This window comes from Sus scrofa, chromosome 3 (assembly GCF_054392235.1).
Source record: "Sus scrofa isolate SSC_HxYL_T2T_F1_AM1 chromosome 3, Sscrofa_HxYL_maternal_Yorkshire_Landrace_v2.0, whole genome shotgun sequence".
Classification (NCBI taxonomy): domain Eukaryota; kingdom Metazoa; phylum Chordata; class Mammalia; order Artiodactyla; family Suidae; genus Sus; species Sus scrofa.
In genome coordinates, this window is record NC_139385.1 from 114,187,053 (window position 1) to 114,206,325 (window position 19,273).

Genomic DNA, 19,273 nt, shown 5'->3' on the forward strand with positions numbered 1-19,273 from the left:
TTTTTGAGATCATAATTAAAGCAAAGAAGTTCCAAAAAGTGAAGAAAATTTGCAAAAGGTAGAGAGCAGAGTACATATTTTGCACTAAGCAGTGACTCCAGATTTTTTTTGCTGAATTATTAACCTCAGCTAATTAGCCAGTGGTCCTTAGTTTCAATTTGGCGTAGTATTTATAGTTAGAAATTTGAATTTTGATCCTTACTGTAGGAATCTTAATTGTAATAAAGGTCATGAGGAGTTCCTTTTGTGGCTCAGCAGGTTAAGAATCTTACTAGTATCCATAAGGATGAGGTTCAATCTCTGGCCATGCACATGGGTTAAAGATCCAGAGTTGCTGTGAGCTGTGGTGTAGGTCGAAGACAGAGCTCAAACCTGGCATTGCTGTGGCTGTGGTGTAGGTTAGCAGGTGCAGCTACGATTTGACCCCTAACCTGGGACCTTCCACGTGTCACGGGTGCCATTCTAACAAGACAGACAGACAGAAAAAAAGGTTATGAAAGCAGGGTGGGGTTATTTAAAGTAAAGCCGTTTTAATTTGAAGCTTTGCCTGTTCGTGTTTATAGAGAAGCAGCAATGGGGCTTTAACCAGGTTTGTTGCCTGTTATGTGTTTATAGCCAGTTCCAGCTTTTTACTGCCATTCAGTTGAGAGAGCCGTGTTTTTCCTATGGGAAAAACACAATTTGCTTTGTAATGTTAAATTGAAATGTAACATTCCTGACTACCGTTCTGTAAGAAGTAAATCAAGATATATTATACAAGCAAATATATAGCCACTATAAAACTTTTGATTGGTTTTCAGCATTAAATTATATATTGTATATAAAGTATCCCACTGTACTCTAATTGAATTTAAAAACTATCTGCAAAATATACTGTGTAAGCATTTATTAATTTGATACTGTTGAATTAAAGAGACTTCTGGGTTTTTATTTATACTGTTTTCTTAAAATTATCTACATCATTAATAGTTCATACAAGAGGAAACAAATATTATACATGGAAAAATGGTCAGCCTCAGTCAAGGATATGCATGTTAAAGCCAAATGGATAACATGACTAAAGAAGTAAATTTTAAATTTTATTTAATTGTAGTTTATATTTTAAAAACAAGGAGTTTTGTCAATATGGATGTACATATGGATAGAAAATAATTTTGGGGTGTTTGATTCAGTTATTGGAAAACTTGTATATTTGGAACAACTTGTATGTTAATCTACTTATTTAGTTATAAATTTTATGAAATCTTAAGTGATCCTGTATTTTTGATAAAAATTTAATGTTTGAATTGAAAGATGCTGTGAGTGTAAAGTACATAGTGGATTTCAGAGACAGTACAAAAGAGGAATGTAAATATCTTATTTTAATTAAAAAAAATTTTTTTTTAAATCCTTTTAGGGCCAGTGGAGCTTCCCAGGCTAGGGGTCGAATTGGAGCTATAGCCCCTGGCCTACATCACAGCCACAGCAACGCCAGATCCAAGCTGCATCTGCGACCTACACCACAGCTCACGCTGGATCCTTAACCCACTGAGCAAGGCCAGGGATGAACCTGCATCCTCATGGATGCTAGTCAGATTCGTTTCTGCTGAGCCACGATGGGACCTCCTAAATATCTTAATTTTAAAATATTGCTTTTTGGGTTGAAATGACAGTATGTTGAATATATTGGGTTAATAAAATAATATTAAAATTGTTTCTTTTTACTTTTTAATATGACTAAAGAAAACAAAGTTACACATGTAGCTTATATCATGTGGACAGCACTATCCTATATTCTTTTTTTTTTTTTTCCCTGTCTTTTTGCCTTTTCTAGGGCCGCTCCCTCGGCATATGGAGGTTCCCAGGCTAGGGGTTGAATCGGAGCTGTAGCCACCCGGCCTATGTCAGAGCCACAGTAATGTGGGATCCAAGCCACGTCTGCGACCCACACCACAGCTCATGGCAACACTGCATCCTTAACCCACTGAGCAAGGCGAGGGATCGAATCCGAAACCTCATGGTTCCTAGTCAGATTCATTTCCACTGCACCACGACGGGAACTCCCCTATATTCTTTTTTTTTTTTTCTCTCTGTCTTTTTGCCTTTTCTAGGGCCGCTCCCGCAGCATATGGAGGTTCCCAGGCTAGGGGTCGAATTGGAGCTGTAGCCACCAGCCTACGTCACAGCCACCAGCCTACATCACAGCCACAGCAACGCCAGATTGGAGCTGCGTCTGTGACCTACACCACAGCTCATGGCTGGCAATGCCGGATCCTTAACCCACTGAGCAAGGCCAGGGACCGAACCTGCAACCTCATGGTTCCTAGTTGGATTCGTTAACCACTGTGCCACGATGGGAACTCCCCTATATTCTTATTGGTAATTTTTTTTGTCTCTTTTTAGCAGTTACTCAGAAAGGGTTGTTAAAATCTCCATGTCTGATTATGCATTTGTCTCATTTTATTTTTAGTTCTCTAAATTTTGCTTCATGTATTTTTAATCTCTTATTTAGGGTTATTATATCTTTCTGATGTTTACCCATTTTATATGTAGTAATATTTTTAGTCTTGGAGTCTACATTGGCATTTTTATAGCTACATCATTTGTCCTATGGTAATTTGCATATGGATCTTTTTTCCTACCTTTTACTCTCAACCTGTCTTTATAGTAAAAGGGCCACTATTATATACAGTATTTAGTTGTAGCTTTTATTATCCACTCTGACAGTCCCTGTGTTTTCATTGGAATGTTTAGTGTATTTGTATTTAATGTAATTATAGATTTAGTGGGGTTTAAGTTCTCCTCCCATTTTTTTTTTTTTTTGGCCACACCCACGGCATATGGAAGTTCCTGGGGCACATTGAATCCAAGCCACAGCTGTGACCTCTATGTGCCACAGTTGTGGCAACCCTAGATCCTTTAATGCATTGTGCAGGGCCAGAGATTGCACCCACACCACCACAGAGACAATACTGTATCCTTAACCCACTGTGCTACAGTGGGAATTCCTAAGCTTGCCATCTTGCCATTTTCCATTTGTTCCTTTATCATTTGTTCTTGTTTTTTCTTTGGGTTAATTGAACATTTTTTAGTATTTCATTTTGGTTTCTTATTGGCTTTTGTAGCTCTACCTCTTTATTTTTTCAGTCATTACTCTAAAGCTACAATATACATCTCTAATGTCTCAAAGTCCACTTAGAATCTGTGTTCTTACAACATTCTGCTTCAAAATCATGATGACCTTAGAATATAATTTAATGTACATACAACATTTGTTTAAATTTTAAAAAATCTTTTACTTCTACATATTTTATAAACCACATATTATAATCTATTATTTTTGATAAGTCTGAGTTGACGTTCTTTTTTTCTTTAAGCACTCTAAAGATACAATTTTATTGTCTTCTGGCTCCCATTGTTTTTGTTGAGAGGTCATCGTTTTTGAGTTACTCCCTCTACCACACCACTTCTTTAAGGATTTTTACCTTTACCTTTGGTTTTTAGCAGTCTGACTGATGTGATTTTCTTTGTGTTTACGCTACTTGAAGTTTGCTGAGCTTCCTGGATCTCTAAGTCTTTGTCACCAAATTTAGTAATAATATTTTGACTGTTATATATCCTTAAGTATTTTTTTCAACTCCATTCTCATTTTGTTCTTCTTTTGGACTCTTTTTTTTTTTTTTTTGTCTTTTTGCCTTATTGATTATTGTGAATCAATAATTTTTGTTTTTTGGGGGGTTTTTTGTCTTTTTTTTTTTTTGGTAGGGCCACACCCAAGGCATATGGAGGTTCCCAGGCTCGGGGTCAAATCGGAGCTGCAGCCGCTGGCCTGTGCCAGAGCCACAGCAATGTGGAATCTGAGCCACGTCTGGGACCTACACCACAGCTCATGGCAACACCAGATCCTTAACCCACTGAGCAAGGCCAGGGATTGAAGCCACAACCTCATGGTTCCTAGTCGGATTCGTTAACCACTGTGCCACGACAGAACTCCTGGACTCTTAACTACATGTTGGACATAGCTCTATAGGTCCCTGAGGCTCTGTTAGTTAGGTTGTTTTCCTTTCCTCCCTTCCATTTTTCTCTGAATTCTTTGAATTAGAGAACACTTTGGCCTGATTTCAAGTTCACTGACCCTTTGTTCTGCTATCCGAAGTCTGCTATTAAGTCCATCAAGAGAATATTTTAATTATTGTACTTTCCAGTTCTAGAATATTGGTTTGTTTTTTAATCGTCTATTTATTGGCTGAGGGTCCCTAACTGTTCAGTTATTAAGACCTATTTTCCTTTAAATCTTTGAACATATTTATAATACCTTAGAAGCTTTTATCTGTGAAGTCAAACATCTGGGCTATTGCAAGATTGGTTTCTATCAACTGCTTTTTTTTTTTCCTTGACTGTGGGCTACATTTTCTTCTGGGCATTTCTGAATTTCTGATCATGTACTTTATTGTACACTATGTGTTGTGAAGATTCTGGATTCTCTTATCTAGTTTTTGTTGTGGTTTGCAGTTCAGTTACTAATTTCTCTTGACCTTTTATAGATTTGGCCGTATACTTTTTTAGTGTGGATCTGTCAAAAGCTTACAGGAAACCCTTCTAACCTGGCGGGACTAAATTTCCAAACTGTCTCCCTTCTTTTCAAGTCCTAGTATTAGGCTTTGTTTGGGTGAATCTTTAGTAGTCCTTGCTCTAGAACATGGTCTTTGTTTCTAAGATGTGGCCTTTCTGGTGTTTTAGCTTGATGTCTGAGGTGTTCATTTTTCCACCATGGCTGAGCAAGAATGCCATGTTATCCGATATCTGGTATCTCTTCCCCTTGCAACCTGTAGTGGCTGCTTTCTGGTCTACCTGTGAAGCTTGTCACTTGGCGAGGGACTTCTGGGCTGTATCTCTGCATAGCTCCTTTTTCTGTGTCCTGCTGCACAGCTCTCAACTGCCTTGGTAGTCCTGAACTCAGATAATTTGCTTTGATTCCCCATGTTGTGTGTAGGAAATTGTTCCTAGGCAGAGAGTGACAGTGGATGGGAAGTATGGGTGGGTGTGTTTGTGTTTGACCTTTTCTCAAGCAGTATTCTCTTCTGCTTGTTGTCCAATGTTTGAAAAAAGGTGCCTCAATATTTTGTTGAGCTTTATAGTTTGTGGGAGAGGGCCAGCCTGGTAGCAGTTTCTCTAATGACTGGAAGAGGAAGCCTCAAAAGTTGCTGTTTCTCCCCCTACCCCACCCCAGGTGTGCCTGTGTTTTTAAAAATAAAGCAAAACAGAATTGAGAAAGATTTGTATGATTTTGTGATCTGTCCTTTTCCCCACTTATTTTTTTTACTGATTTTCAAAATATCTTTAATTTTTAAAATCTGTGTATATGTGTTTTTTAAGCTATATGTCAGTGTATAGTTAAAATATTAAGCCAGTTTCCTGTTTTAAGACATTCAGCATTAATTTTCACTACCATAAATAATGCTATGATAAACCAACTTGTGTATCTTTGTTAGTATCTTTTTTTTCTTAATAAATTTCTACAAATAGCTTTACCATGGTACAACCTCTTTAAGGCTTTTAAAAATATGTGCTGGAATAAACAAATACTTAAATACTGTTTTCATTTGGTTATGGAGTATAAATGTTGAGGTCTGGGAGTTCCCATCATGGTGCAGCGGAAACGAATCCAACTAGGGACCATGAGGATGCAGGTTCCATGCCTGACCTCGCTCAGTGGGTTAAGGATCCGGTGTTGCCGTAAGCTGTGGTGTAGATTGCAGATGCAGCTCCGATCTGACAGTGCTGTGGCTCTGGTGTAGACAGGCGGCTACAGCTCCAATTCGACCCCCAGCCTGGGAACCTCCAAATGCCACAGGTGCGGCCCTAAAAAGACAAAAAAAAAAAAAAAAAAAAAAAAAATTGAGGTCCAAGTACCATATACCAAAATATCACTTTGCTTTGTTGAATCACTAATTTTTGTAAATAGACTGAGTGCACTGAGTCCAGGCGTCTTTCCATAAAAATTTGTTAAAAGTTTTTATTTGGAATGTGAATAATACCTTAAAATATACTTTCATTGCTTCTGAACCTGGTTCTCTTTCTAAAAGTTTAGTTTTGGGTTGATATAATCTAATGCTAATAATATTTTATTGTAATGCAGCTTTGTAGCACTGTTTTATTTTATTTTATTTTTTTGTCTTTTTGCCATTTCTTGGGCCGCTGCCACGGCATATGGGGGTTCCCAGGCTAGGGGTTGAATTGGAGCTGTAGCCGCCGGCCTACGCCACAGCCACAGCCACTCGGGATCCAAGCCGCGTCTGCGACCTGCACCACAGCTCACGGCAACGCAGGATCCTTAACCCACTGAGCAAGGCGAGGGATTGAACCCACAACCTCATGGTTCCTAATCAGATTCGTTAACCGCTGAGCCATGACGGGATCTCCAAGCACTTTTTTTTATTGTTATAGCTTATAATTAAGCTTGAAGTTTGCAGACATACCTCAGTCAGTCCTAGAGTGTAAATTTTCCTGTTGGAATGTGTGCTGAATACTATGAATTTGGTAAGTTTAAGATAAAGTATAATCATACTTTAATCAGAGAGCAATAGAAAAGTACAGTTTTTTTTTTTAATAGACTTATTTTTTACAGCAGTTTTGGGTTCACAGCAAAATTGAATAGAAAGTACTGAGTTCCCATATACCCCCCCATCCTTCCATCCTTTCAATATCCTACACCAGAGTGGTATTTTGTTACAACTGATGAACTTTAATTGGTACATTATTATCACCCAAAGTCCATAGTTTACATCATAGTTCACTTTGGGGGTTGTATATTCTATAGGTTTTGACAAATATAGAATGATAATGTCTCTGCCATTTATAGCAACATATGATGAGACTAGCCTCATGGCCCTAAAAATTATCTGTGCTCCACCTAGTCATCCTTATTCCCTAATCCTGGTAGCTACTGGTCTTTATTTACTAAGATGGTATCTTGTTGTAGGCCTTGTGACAGACAGGTTAAGTATAGTTAGTGTTAAGGTATGGAGAAATATTTGAGGAACTGTTGATTGTTTGTAAGTGTCTTTCAGTCACCTTTGACCCTGAAAGATTCAGGCTGGGGAAAGCTGACTTGGAACAGTGAATTAGGAAAGCCTTTTGGGGGCTGGAATCTGCTTTCTCAGCAATTTCTTGGCCTTGAAGAGTGGAAATAAAATCACTGTTCTCTATAGAGGATTTAACTTAAATTTAAAAATCTTAGGTAATACTAAATTTAAAAAGACTTCCATTTGTAGGTGATCACTGAATATTAATATTTATAGGTATTCTAGTGAATTTTGCATATAATTCTTTATCCAATGGCCTATATCAGTACTTTACCTTTAGTTAGTCCATATTTGGTAGAGAAATTATGATGGGATAAATTTAGCTGAATCATGTCATTGTGCTCCATTATTCCTGTGAAACATATTTGCTGCACTTCCTTTAGAAGTCTGTTGATTAGAAATGGTGACAAATATGCTGCTTGTATATCTGCAGTATCTATCTTTATCCATGCTAATAAAAGAGCTGGCCACATGGTAACAGTAGTCAACTAATTTAGGTGAAATTTTAAGTCAACAAAGATTTCCTGCAAAATGGTTTGTTTTTGTTTTTAAGAAACCAATTAATGCTTTCTTTATAACAAGAATAAGACTATTTGTTGGTTTAACAAAATAAGCAATCTCCAGGTTTGGTCATTGTGATATTTTAGCACTTTTCATATTTTTTGTTTTGTTTTGTTTGTTTTTTTTTTTGTTGCTGTTTAAGGCTGCACCTGTGACATATGGAAGTTCCTGGGCTCAGGGTCCAATCAGAGCTGCAGCTGCCAGCCTGCATCATAGCTGTAGTAACACCAGATGTGAGCCGCACCTGTGATGTATGCAGCAGCTTGCAGCAACACTGGATCCTTAACCCACTGAGCAAGGCCAGGGATCGAACACACATCCTCATGGACACTGTCAGGTTCTTAACCTGCTAAACAATGGGAACTTGAGTTCTTCTTCTTCTTCTTCTTTTTTTTTTTTTTTTTTTCTTTTTTGGTCTTTTTAGGGCCACACCCGTGGCATATGAAAGTTCCCAGGCTAAGGGTCAAATTGGAGCTACAGCTGCTGGCCTACACCACAGCCACTGCAACTGGGATCTGTACAGCTCATGGCAGCACCAGATCCTTAACCCACTGAGTAAGGCCAGGGATCGAACCCCCATCCTTGTGGATACTAGTCAGGCTTGTTACTGCTGAGCCACGACAGGAATTCCCCCTGAGTTCTTTTTAATTACATTATATTTAATTACATTACTTGGTAGAACTTTGATACCTTTATTTGTAATTTTGTGATAAATAACATAAAAACTTAAGTTGCTAGAAGTATTTCCTCAAACTAGTTATGTGATTGTCCAATTTGCTTATAAAATGGGAAGGAGCAGGTGTAAAACTCCTGAGTAAAATATATAAATTTCATTCATTCAAGAAATAGTTATTAAGTACCATCTAGGTGCCAAGCAGTGTTCTAAGTGCTAAGGGACAAGAGTGACCAACAGATGATTGGGATCTTTATTTTTATGGCACATAACTTCTGTGGAGGGTGAGATGTAAGGTACACATGTAAACGAATCAAAGATTATTTTAGGTACTGAAAAGGGCTATGGGAAAAAACCCTGTTTTGTTAAAGTGAGGAGGAGGAGTCTGTTATCTCCACACAGAGGATTTGCACTGAGGGATTTCCCTTTGTGGCTCAGCCGTTAACAAACCCAACCAGGATCCATGAGGATAGGGGTTTGATCCCTGGCCTCGGCCTCGCTCAGTGGGTTAAGGATATGCCATTGCTGTAAGCCATGGTGTGTAGGTCACAGATGCAGCTCGGATCCCTTGTTGCTCTGGCTGTGGTGTAGGCCGGTGGCTGTAGCTCCAGTTCATCTCCTACCCTGAAAACTTCCATATGCCTTGGTTGTGGCCCCTAAAAAAGCAAACAAAAACATTTGCACTGAGACCTAGATAATGGAGAAGCAAGCCTTGTGAATTTCTAGGGACAGAACATTGCAGACAGGGGAGAATCCAGGGCAAAGATTCTCAGGTGGGAAATAGTTTAGCCTGTTCAAGGAACAACATGGGGGCCAGATTTCAAGGGCCAGATGATACAGGATGTGGAGGCTATGGTTAAGGAACGTGAATTTATTTATTTTTTCTCCTATTTGTCTGGTTATAGTGGGAAACTAATTGTGGGTTTTAAGCAGAGAATTGGCAATCTAGGAGGGGAGACATATAATAGATAAGTACTAATGTAAATATTCAGATAATGGCTGGATTAAGATTGGGGGAATGTGGGAGGACTAAATTTGGTTAGGAGCCTCGTGGAAGGTATTCCTGAGGAAATGACGTTTTAACTGAGACTTAAGGATAAAGTATAAATTAATTAGAGGAGAACATGGGAAGGAGTATTTTAGGCAGAGGAATATGAATGAAAGAAATACGAGTCTAAAAAGAGCTTAATAGCATAAGGATCAGAAAAAAAAAGGCTAGCTTGTCTCTTTGTAGTTTACAGAGCAAATGGGTCTGGAGAGATTTGGCAGTGAGTACAGGATCTTAAGAGGTACATGTAGGATTTTAGTTAATCCTCTGTGTCAATTTTTCTTTTTTTTTGTCTTTTTAGGGCCAAACCTGAGGCATATGGAAGTTCCCAAGCTAGGGATTGAATCAGAGCTACAGCCACTGGCCTAAACCACAGCCACAGCAACTCAGGATCTGAGCCACGTCTGTGATCTACACCGCAGCTCATGGCAACGCCTTAACCCACTGAGCAAGGCCAGGGATTGAACCCTCATTCTTATGGATACTGGTCAGGTTCGTTAACTTCTGAGCCATGATGGAAACTCCTATATCAGTATTTTAAGGAGAGTAACTTAATCACATTTACATTTAACTGAATATTTAGTTGCTCCTCTGTAGGGATTGGAGAAGAAGGGGCCAGAAGAGAGACCAGTTAGGTACCACTTGAAGTGAGAAAGGATAAGACCAATAGAGATTTTGAATGAAGACAAATTTAAGAACCTGGTTAGACTCAGGGTTTAGGAAAAAGAGAGCTGTATCATGGACAGCCTTTGGTTTGTGCCTGAGCAAATGGGTAGATGGTAATGTCGTTATGCAGCTACACTGGTCAGTTGAAAATCACTGTAGAGTTTTAGTGTTTTAAGGCTCAAATAAAAGCTTCTATGGGATTGATTATTTAATATTACTGTCATCTTAATAAGAATTTATAATGCTTACTGTGTATCAAGCATATATCAACTCATTTAATCCTTATGGCAACTTAATGTGGTAGGAGCTGTTATTATCCCCATGTTACAGATGAGAAAACAGGCACATAGAAGTTAAGTGAAATGCATCTAGGCAGTTTTGCTTCCTGGTTCATGTCTGAAGCTCTAGTTAGGCTTGGAAGGATTTAATCACCCAATTTGCATACTTTTTGGTAATTTTATTTTAACTCACCTAATGATATATTAAATTGGAATTTAACTAAGTTGTACTTTTCCTGGAAGATTTACTTTTTGTGCACTCAAATAGCATACCTGGCTGTATCTGTATACCATCGAAATAGGCATCTCTAACTAAATATTGATTGCTTTTATTTTCAGAGATTCTCCTTTGACATTGCTTGTTCTTTATATTGTTGCTGTTTACAGCACCTTTTGAAGGAATGTTGATTTTGCTGTGTACAGTTAATGGTGCCTTGTAATATGAAGGAAAAGACTAATAGTCTTTGCAAATCAAATAAGCTGGGTGTTTCTTTCTGAAGGATATTAAAAATTCATTAATGTAGGTATATAATCTTTGCCATGAGAATAGTGGTTATGTGGATACAGTATTGGTGTACTAATAATGTGCCACTCCTCAGTGGACTGGCTGTCTCTTAGGAGAGGAGGGACTATCATTGCACTGAACATAGTAGGTACTGTATGTCTCCTTAGATTGGAAACTGGTACTTAGGAGACAAGCTCAGGGGAAGAGCATCTTAAAAATGTTGATGTGGAAAAGGATAAAGTCCCAGGAGTAACTTTTTGGTATGTGGGATCAAGCAATTGATAGGGAAGAAAGCCAGGCAAGGGTACATAGCCTCTGAAACCAGCTATTAGGTGTGTTTAAAAAAAAAAAAAAAGCAGAAACCTAAACGTTATTTTGTCTCTGGTGTTACATATTTTATAGTTACTTTCTTCATCACTGTTCAGTAAAGTTCTGCAAAGCTTAACTTCTTTTGGTATGCTGCGTGTACAGAAGAGTTTATATAGCTATTATTTAGAAGCTGTGTAATCTTGAAGGGGTGGCTGTGGTGTTTGGTGAAAAAGAGCCCTAGAAGCAGTGAAACTCTATACTTCATTGACTGTACATCTTGTGTCTTCCACTAAAATATTAATCCTGGAGTTCCCGTCGTGGCGCAGTGGTTGACGAACCCGACTAGGAACCATGAGGTTGTGCGGGTTCGGTCCCTGGCCTTGTTCAGTGGGTTAACGATCCGGCGTTGCCGTGAGCTGCGGTGTAGGTTGCAGACGCAGCTTGGATCCAGCATTGCTATGGCTCTGGTATAGGCTGGTGGCTACAGCTCCGATTCGACCCCTAGCCTGGGAACCTCCATATGCCGTGAGAGCGGCCCAAGAAGATGGCAAAAAGACAAAAAAAAAAAAAAATTAATCCTGTGCTTTGCTTTGACCAGGAAGGCTATACTTTTAGATAACTTTCATTAAATTAGGGACCCATTAGCTTTATCATGTGTCATTTTTGGAAATCTCTTAGGAGCTTAATCTTTTAAGTTTCAGAATGAAAAATAATGTTTACAGTTTTAATTTTTGTAACTTGGAGTAATTTCCAGGTGATAATTGGAATCTGAATAATTAGATGACGATGAAATTGATTTTCCACTCTCTCTGTCTAGTTTCTGTGTGCCTGTAGTAGCAGAAGCTGTTTATAGAATAATAGAGTGTTCAAGAGCAGCTGCTACTCACATTTAGCTATTAAGACTTAATTGAGATAGAGGCCATACTTAATATTGCTGCTTATCTGTATTTATAGTAGGAAATTGACTGGTCTTTTTGGTCCTGTTATAACGAAATGAGAATCTAGTGTGTATTTGAACATCGCTGTGGTAAATATTTCCAAGTGATTTGTAATGGGGGAGAAGTTATTTGAAATTTTGACTTAGTTGTGATCCCTATAGGAAAAGTTTGGCATGCAGGAATTAAAGTAACCTATTTCTCTTCTTTTTAACTCTAGGTGAGAGTTATGAAGATGATGACCTAGTAAACTCTGATGAGGTTATGAAGAAACCATGTCCAGTACAGATTGTTCTTGCACATGAAGATGACCATAACTTTGAGCTTGATGAAGAAGCTTTGGAGCAGATATTGCTACAGGAGCACATACGCGATCTTAACATAGTAGTGGTATCTGTGGCAGGAGCTTTTCGTAAAGGGAAATCATTTCTACTGGACTTCATGCTTAGATATATGTATAACAAGGTGAATAGAGTCTTTTAAATTGAACCCAATTAAAAACAAGTTACCATCCAATCTTGTTTTAAAATAATAGACAGAATCATTAAGAGCTATATCTTTAATTTTATAAAAATACAGTTCTTGATAACTTCTTAGTTAAGATGGTATATGTAAGTTTGTTTGAGCTCTTGATATTCCTTTCCATAATTCCTTTTTACATGTAGTATATATTGAAGCATAGGATTGAGCACCTATGTTCCAAGCATTATAGCTCTAACCCAGGGTGTCTGAATATACTCTTAAATACTCTGAAAGTCTCTGAAGTACTCTTTTTGTTATTTTCTCACACCTTCCCCTCTTGATCACCTTTACAGTAGTGGGTGAAGCAAGCTGATAGAAACTTCTGTAAAGGTATACTTATGCTCCTCAAATAAGTCTCCTTCAGAGACTTAATTTTTGAGATGAACTTCAGTTCCTTAAAGTGGCTTCCATGGCCTTCTAAGGTCCGAGCCGCATCCCTTGTCTCTCCGTGTCTGGTATACTATAGTTTTTGCAATTCCTTGAGCATGTCATATTCTCTCTCAAATGTTGCTATACTATTTGCTAGTCTTCTCAGAGGAAGCCTACCTTGGTTTCTAAGACTATAATGACCTTATGGCACAGGTCATGTGTTTCATTGATACTACTTTAGTTACTTATTTTTCCTGGCTAGTTTAACCTCTCTCAGGAGTGGGTCTTATCCTCATTTCCATATCTCCTATGCCTAGCACAATAATTGGCCCATAGTAAGCATTTACTTTCTTATTTTTATTTTAAAAAATTGTATTATACTTGACTTACAATGTTCTGTCAATTTTTGCTGTACAGCAAAGTGACCCAGTTAAACATATATATACACATTCTTTTTTTCACATTATCCTCCATCAAGTTCCATCACAAGTGATCAGGTATAGTTCCCTGGGCTATACAGCAACATTTACTTTCTGTTTTGACTGATGGATCACCCTTTCTGTGCACATTTTTCACTTTTTGATGGTATCAAACAGTTGCTATCACACATCACCCCCCCACTTTCTCCCCTGAGAAAAGAAAAAAAAATTTTTTTCACTTGAGTCAGAAGGTTTTTGTAATACTTGAAAGCTGGAGTGGGGAAATGAGAGTTTGATTGAAACCAAGGAGGAAGAATTGGTAATTTGGAGTGGAACACTTAGGGGGAACTGCTTTACAGGGGGCTTTAGACATTCAAAAGCCACAAGAAGGTGCTGGAAAAATAACACTAACAGAATTATGTAATTGTCTAAACATCTCTCAGGGTGTCCACCTTTATGAGGTCTGTGTAAATCTATAACTGGCTGTGCATCTGCCTTGAGATAAGTAAGAAGGCAAACCTTCCTAGTTGATTTTTCAGGAAGCTTTTCAGTATTCTTTTCAAAGGCATCTCTTCAGGGCATGTTTTCAAGTATGCCTGAGTATCAAGATTGTAGTTCATGTTAACATGAACACTATTTTACACAAGTTGGAAATTGAGAAAGATAATAGTATTTTAAAGATTTTCTGCTTGGACTTGACTATTTTCCAAAACTTTACTTCTGAAGTAGAAGAGTGTATAAGTAGTGACATACTCTTTTTTAAAAAAAGACTGTACATTTAAAGATAAAGAATTTCTGTATTTTGAGGCTCTAACTCCTTAAGTTAGCTTGTAGTATCTGTTTTCTGAGCTTTTCACTGCAAATGTATATGATTCCAAGTAGGTCATAGAATGTTAGAAGGGGATGGAAGCTTAGATCACTTGTCTGACGAGTTTCACCTCAGATGCCATTTCTTATCCGATCTCTGCTCAGTTAGTAGTGGCTTTTCAAAAGAGCAGATGCAGCCCACACGTGTGTCATATATTTGTAGTGTCAGAACTAACAGAATTCCTCCTTTGTGGGGAAGACACTGGAAACACAGAAAGATAAGGAGGTCCTGAGTGGACCTAGTTAGTGGTTTCTAAGCTGAAATATCTTTATTTTCATTCATACGGTTTCCATATAGGATTCCTGATGTAAATAATCTTATTCTGTTCATTGAAAATCACATTAAACTGTGTCTGATTTGGTGGATAAAAATGCCTCTACTTATACCGACTTGGTGGTGGGTCATACTTTTCCTGGGAGATGAAAGTAAAGGAGAAAAAAGCAGTGGGATGGTTTTGGATTATTTTCATTAACCTGTCTGCCTGCAGAGGTAGGGTGCTAGTTGAAGAAGGTAGGTGATGAGCAGTGGCAGTGGTAACAGTTGTTCTTGGATAACCTGGGCTGGGGGAGTGGGGAAGATTGATTTCAAGACCCCCAGTGGATACCCACATCCCTGAATGTTCAAGTCCCTTATGTAAAGTGGTGTAATGTAGTTGGCCCACTATATCTGTCAGTTTCACATTTTGGAGGACCTTCTGCACTGATTTTGCATGTCTTCTGTATTTACCTGAGTCAGTTTATATAAAGGTACAGTTCATTAAAGGAGCCTAACATTAATCTTTTACTTTATGATTTAGAAATAGAAAAGTTTTTATTTTGATTAGTTAGTAAAGGAATTATAACAAAGCTGAACGTGGGCGGCTCTTTTCTGTTTGATGAAAATAACCTCACAGTAGCCAAGTTCTTAAAACTAAGAACATTTTAAGATTTTTACCAAACATTTCCAAATTACAGGGGAAATCCTGATTTTTAGGTCTCATTTGTTGTGAAGTAAACAACTTCTTGTACAGTTACTATTTTTTTTTTTTTTTGAGTTGCTCTTTGTATTATGAAAGTCGGTTGTTTTTGCTTGAAATGTAGGAGGAAAGTAATTAGTCTTTTGTAAACTTGAGAGTTGAAGTAGAAGTTTTTCTAGAGTGAAATTCCTTCATGTCCTATTGGAATTAATTATCGTAGTTAAGCATTTACCTTGAAATATAAGATGTGAGGGTATTGCTAGAATTGCTAATTTATTGAATTCATAGTGCAGGAAACATTTTGAACTTAGAAGGTTATCACTTATGGCATTCACTGTGAATGACTATGTGAAAAAAAAACAGCATTATCGATGTACTTAATTTGTAAGCAGAGTACTTATTAGCTGTAAAAGTCATTCTTGGAAAGTTACAGAATGCAATAATTGTAAAAATTCATGAGAACTATTAGGTCTATTATGTCAGTATTTTTAAAAATTACCATATTATTTCATGTGTAAAAGTAGAGAATTATAGAGTGGAGATTAAAGTCAAATGAGAGACAGAAGTGATGAATGTCGTGGTGGGGTTGCCCTTCAGAAATATATGGGTATACTGTCAAGTATTATATGCCTTTCCCTTTCTAATGCTGATTTGGTTATTCAGAGATGTAGTTCAGCAAATGTAGTTATTCTTTAATTTTTTTTTCTTTTTCTTGAAGTATAATTTACATACAGAAAAGTATGCAAATCTTAAGTGTATAGCTTGAGAGCCAAATTTTGTATTTGTATATACCCACATTATCACCACCCAGATGAGGATATAGAATCTCCCACTTTTTTATAGCCTTCCCAGTTGTGAATATTTACTCCATAAGGTAACCACTGTTCTGAACTCTCTCACCACAGACTAGTTTTGCCTGTTTTTAAACTTTACATGAATGAAATCATACCATATGGGTTTATATTTGGCTAATTTCATTAACATGTCTGTGAAATACCTGTGTTTTTGCATCTAGTGAGTTTATTATTTTTGTTACTTTAATATTCCACTATATGATTATACCATATTTCATTTGTCTAATTGTCCATAGATATTTGCATTGACCTTGTAAGTTTTAGTAAGCTGATTTCTACTTCCAAAATGAAGTAGATTACCCTGGTGTCACTAGGAATTTTTAGAAAAATGCTGATCAAGTTTCCACGTAGAAATAACTTCTATTTTAAGAATCAGTTTAGGAAGGTAGGAAATTAATATAGTAGAATTACATTATGTCATATATGTAAAACCTAATACTTGGGATATATTGAACAGTAAGTAATGATAATGGCTCTCATTGAACTGTTCTAGATAAGGATTTTTAATTCTTTGCAGAGTTCCTTCCACTTTTATATCATTCCTTACTTTTTTAAGAACGTCCATGAAAAATTGTTAGCATGTGTAAAAGTAGGTAATATAATGAATGCCCATATACTTAACAATTTCTAGCAGGTATCAATTACATCAGTATCATTTCATCTGAAGCTCAGTTCACTCTGTACTTTATATGTTTTATTAAAGTATATCCGGTTATCATATTTTATTTGTAAATATTTAAATATATATCTCTTTAAAGATAAAAGTGGTTTTTTTTGGACATTACTATATCATTATCATACATAAAAAAAATCTATAATTCCTTAAGTTGGAGTTCCTATTATGGCTCAGCAGATTAAGAACCTGACATAGTGTCTGTGAGGATGCAGGTTTGACCCCTGACCTTGCTCAGTGGGTTAAGGATCTGGTGTTGCCACAAGCTGCTGGGTAGGTGATGGATGGGACTTCAATCCAGTGTTGCTATGGCTGTGCTGTAGACTTGCAGCTCCGATTTGACCCCTAGCCTGGGAACTTCCATAGGTCCCAGGTTCGGCTGTTAAAAAAATCCTTAAGTTGGTATAATATAGGTGATCAGTTTTCTACTTGCCTCAGATGCTTTATTTATTTATTTATTTATTTATTTAATTTATTTATTTATAGTTTGTTTGAATCAACTTCCAACCAGATGAGGTCCAACACTGTAATTGGTTGTCTTTTAAAGTGTTTTGTGTGTGTGTGTGTGTGTGTTTAAAACTCTTTTAAGGATCTTGTCCATTTCTTTTTCTGGTGAATTTATTTGTTGAAGAAACCGACAACTGTTGATCTTAATAGTTGCCTAGTTTGGATTTGCTGGTTTTACCTCATTGGTATAGTTTTATCTGTTCTTTTGTTCTCTCAATTTCCTATAAATTGTTAGTTGAATCTAGATCAGACTCAGGTTTAACTTTTGGAAGAGCACTTTATAGACGATGTTTTCTTCCATGAAGAGGCACATACTATCGTTTAAGATGACAGTTTTTGAATCTTTATCGATTTATAGTCTAGCTACTCTGATTACCAAGCATTTCATAGGTAATATCTCATTCAGTACTTACAGTAACCTTGTAGTAATATTAGGATTTCAGCTTGGTAGTTGAAGAAATGAGGCTTAAAGTAAGTGGCAAGGCAGAGATTTCAAACCAGGCAATTTGGTGCCGGAACCTTTATTCTAAAAAAACCACTATGTAAGATGACGTTGATCCTTTTCCACACCTATACCGAATTGTTCTTTTGTAAATACTCACTTTGCAGTGTTTACTTGAGAAATTGAAGTATACTGACAGGAGTGCATGCATGATAATTTTTCCTGCTGCCCACTGGTGTCTGTGCTTAATTAAGGAATAGAGTTTTGACTCCATTTATATTGTAACTGCTAATGGCACTTTAAAGGGAGTTATGTATAGTTTTTATTCTTTTTTTGGATCTTTTTGCCATTTCTTGGGCCGCTCCTGCGGCATATGGAGGTTCCCAGGCTAGGGGTCTAATTGGAGCTGTAGCTGCGGGCCTACGCCACAGCCACAGCAACGCGGGATCCGAGCCGCGTCGTCAACCTACACCACAGCTCACAGCAATGCCGGATCGTCAACCCACTGAGCAAGGGCAGGAATCGAACCTGCAACCCCATGGTTCCTAGTCGGATTCGTTAACCACTGAGCCACAACGGGAACTCCTAGTTTTTATTCTTTCTGTTTAAAGAGCTGCTCCCAGAACTGTTTCTAGATATCAGGAGTAAAGACAGTATTGTCTTTAAGGATTACTTGTGCTGCTACATATAATTTGCCAAAAGCATAGCTATCTCAGAATCAGCTAAATGGGATGCTGAACTTGGTTTCACCTTTTTCTCTTAGGCTAACAATGTCTGTGATGTTAAGAGTTGGAAATGTGTGAATCCATGAAGAAAAATTTTGTTTCACAATCTTTCTAAGGAAGAAATGTATTTAGAGGAAGAACAATATTTTTACAAGTTTCTTCCTGGGGTCATTTTCTTCTTCTTCTTCTTCTTGTTATTATTATTGATATAAGTTATAGACACTGAAGTACATAAGCCTTAGTATAGCTAGTGACTTTTCATGTACCTATACTTGTATAACCATTACCTCTCAGTTCAAAAAAAAGAACACTTCCAGCACTTAAGAAGGCTCTCATTCTTTCTCCCTCTCAGTTATTACATCTCCAGCCCTTAGGAGGTACTGCTGTTCTGACATATCACAATAGGTCAATTTTGTCTACTTTTCAACTTCACATAAATCATAAAGTATGCACTCTTGTGTCTAGTTTCTTTCAATCAACATTAAGACTACTCTTAATATTTAGAGGTTTATCCATGTTGTATGTATCAGTAATTTTTTTTTAATTGATGAGTAGTATTTCATTGGATGAAGATATGATTTATTTACTCCTGTTGATAGACTTGGTTGTTTGTAATTTTTGTCTGTTATTAATAAAGCTATAATGAACATTCTTGTAAAAGTTTTGGTGATGTAAGTACTTATTTCTGTTGGGTTTATATCCAGGAGTAGGAATCTTAGGTCATAGAGTCTGAATTTTTTTTTTTTTTTTTTTTCTTTTTAGGGCTGCACCTATGGCATATTTAGGGCTGTTCCCGGGCTAGGGGTCAAATCAGAGCTGCACATATGGGCCTATGCCACAGCCACAGCAACGTGGGATCCGAGCTGGGTCTGCGACCTACAGCGCAGCTCACAGCAATGC

At 37.3% G+C, this 19,273-nt stretch overlaps 1 protein-coding gene across 21 annotated transcripts in view; it reads left to right on the plus strand.

The window, feature by feature from the left end:
• The window catches only part of ATL2 (atlastin GTPase 2), a 71,998-nt gene that overhangs the window by 20,724 nt on the left and 32,001 nt on the right, over window positions 1-19,273 (plus strand). For 16 of the 21 annotated variants that reach the window (XM_085019532.1, XM_085019527.1, XM_085019529.1 and 13 more), the window contains exon 2: window positions 12,260-12,504. The exons of the other annotated variants lie outside the window; for them this stretch is intronic. Coding sequence is in view for 9 of the 16 variants with exons in the window: in XM_085019524.1 (XP_084875650.1) it covers window positions 12,260-12,504 (245 nt within the window). In the remaining 7 variants the exon portion in view is untranslated. The remainder of the gene's footprint in view (window positions 1-12,259; window positions 12,505-19,273) is intronic. 21 annotated transcript variants of the gene reach the window in all.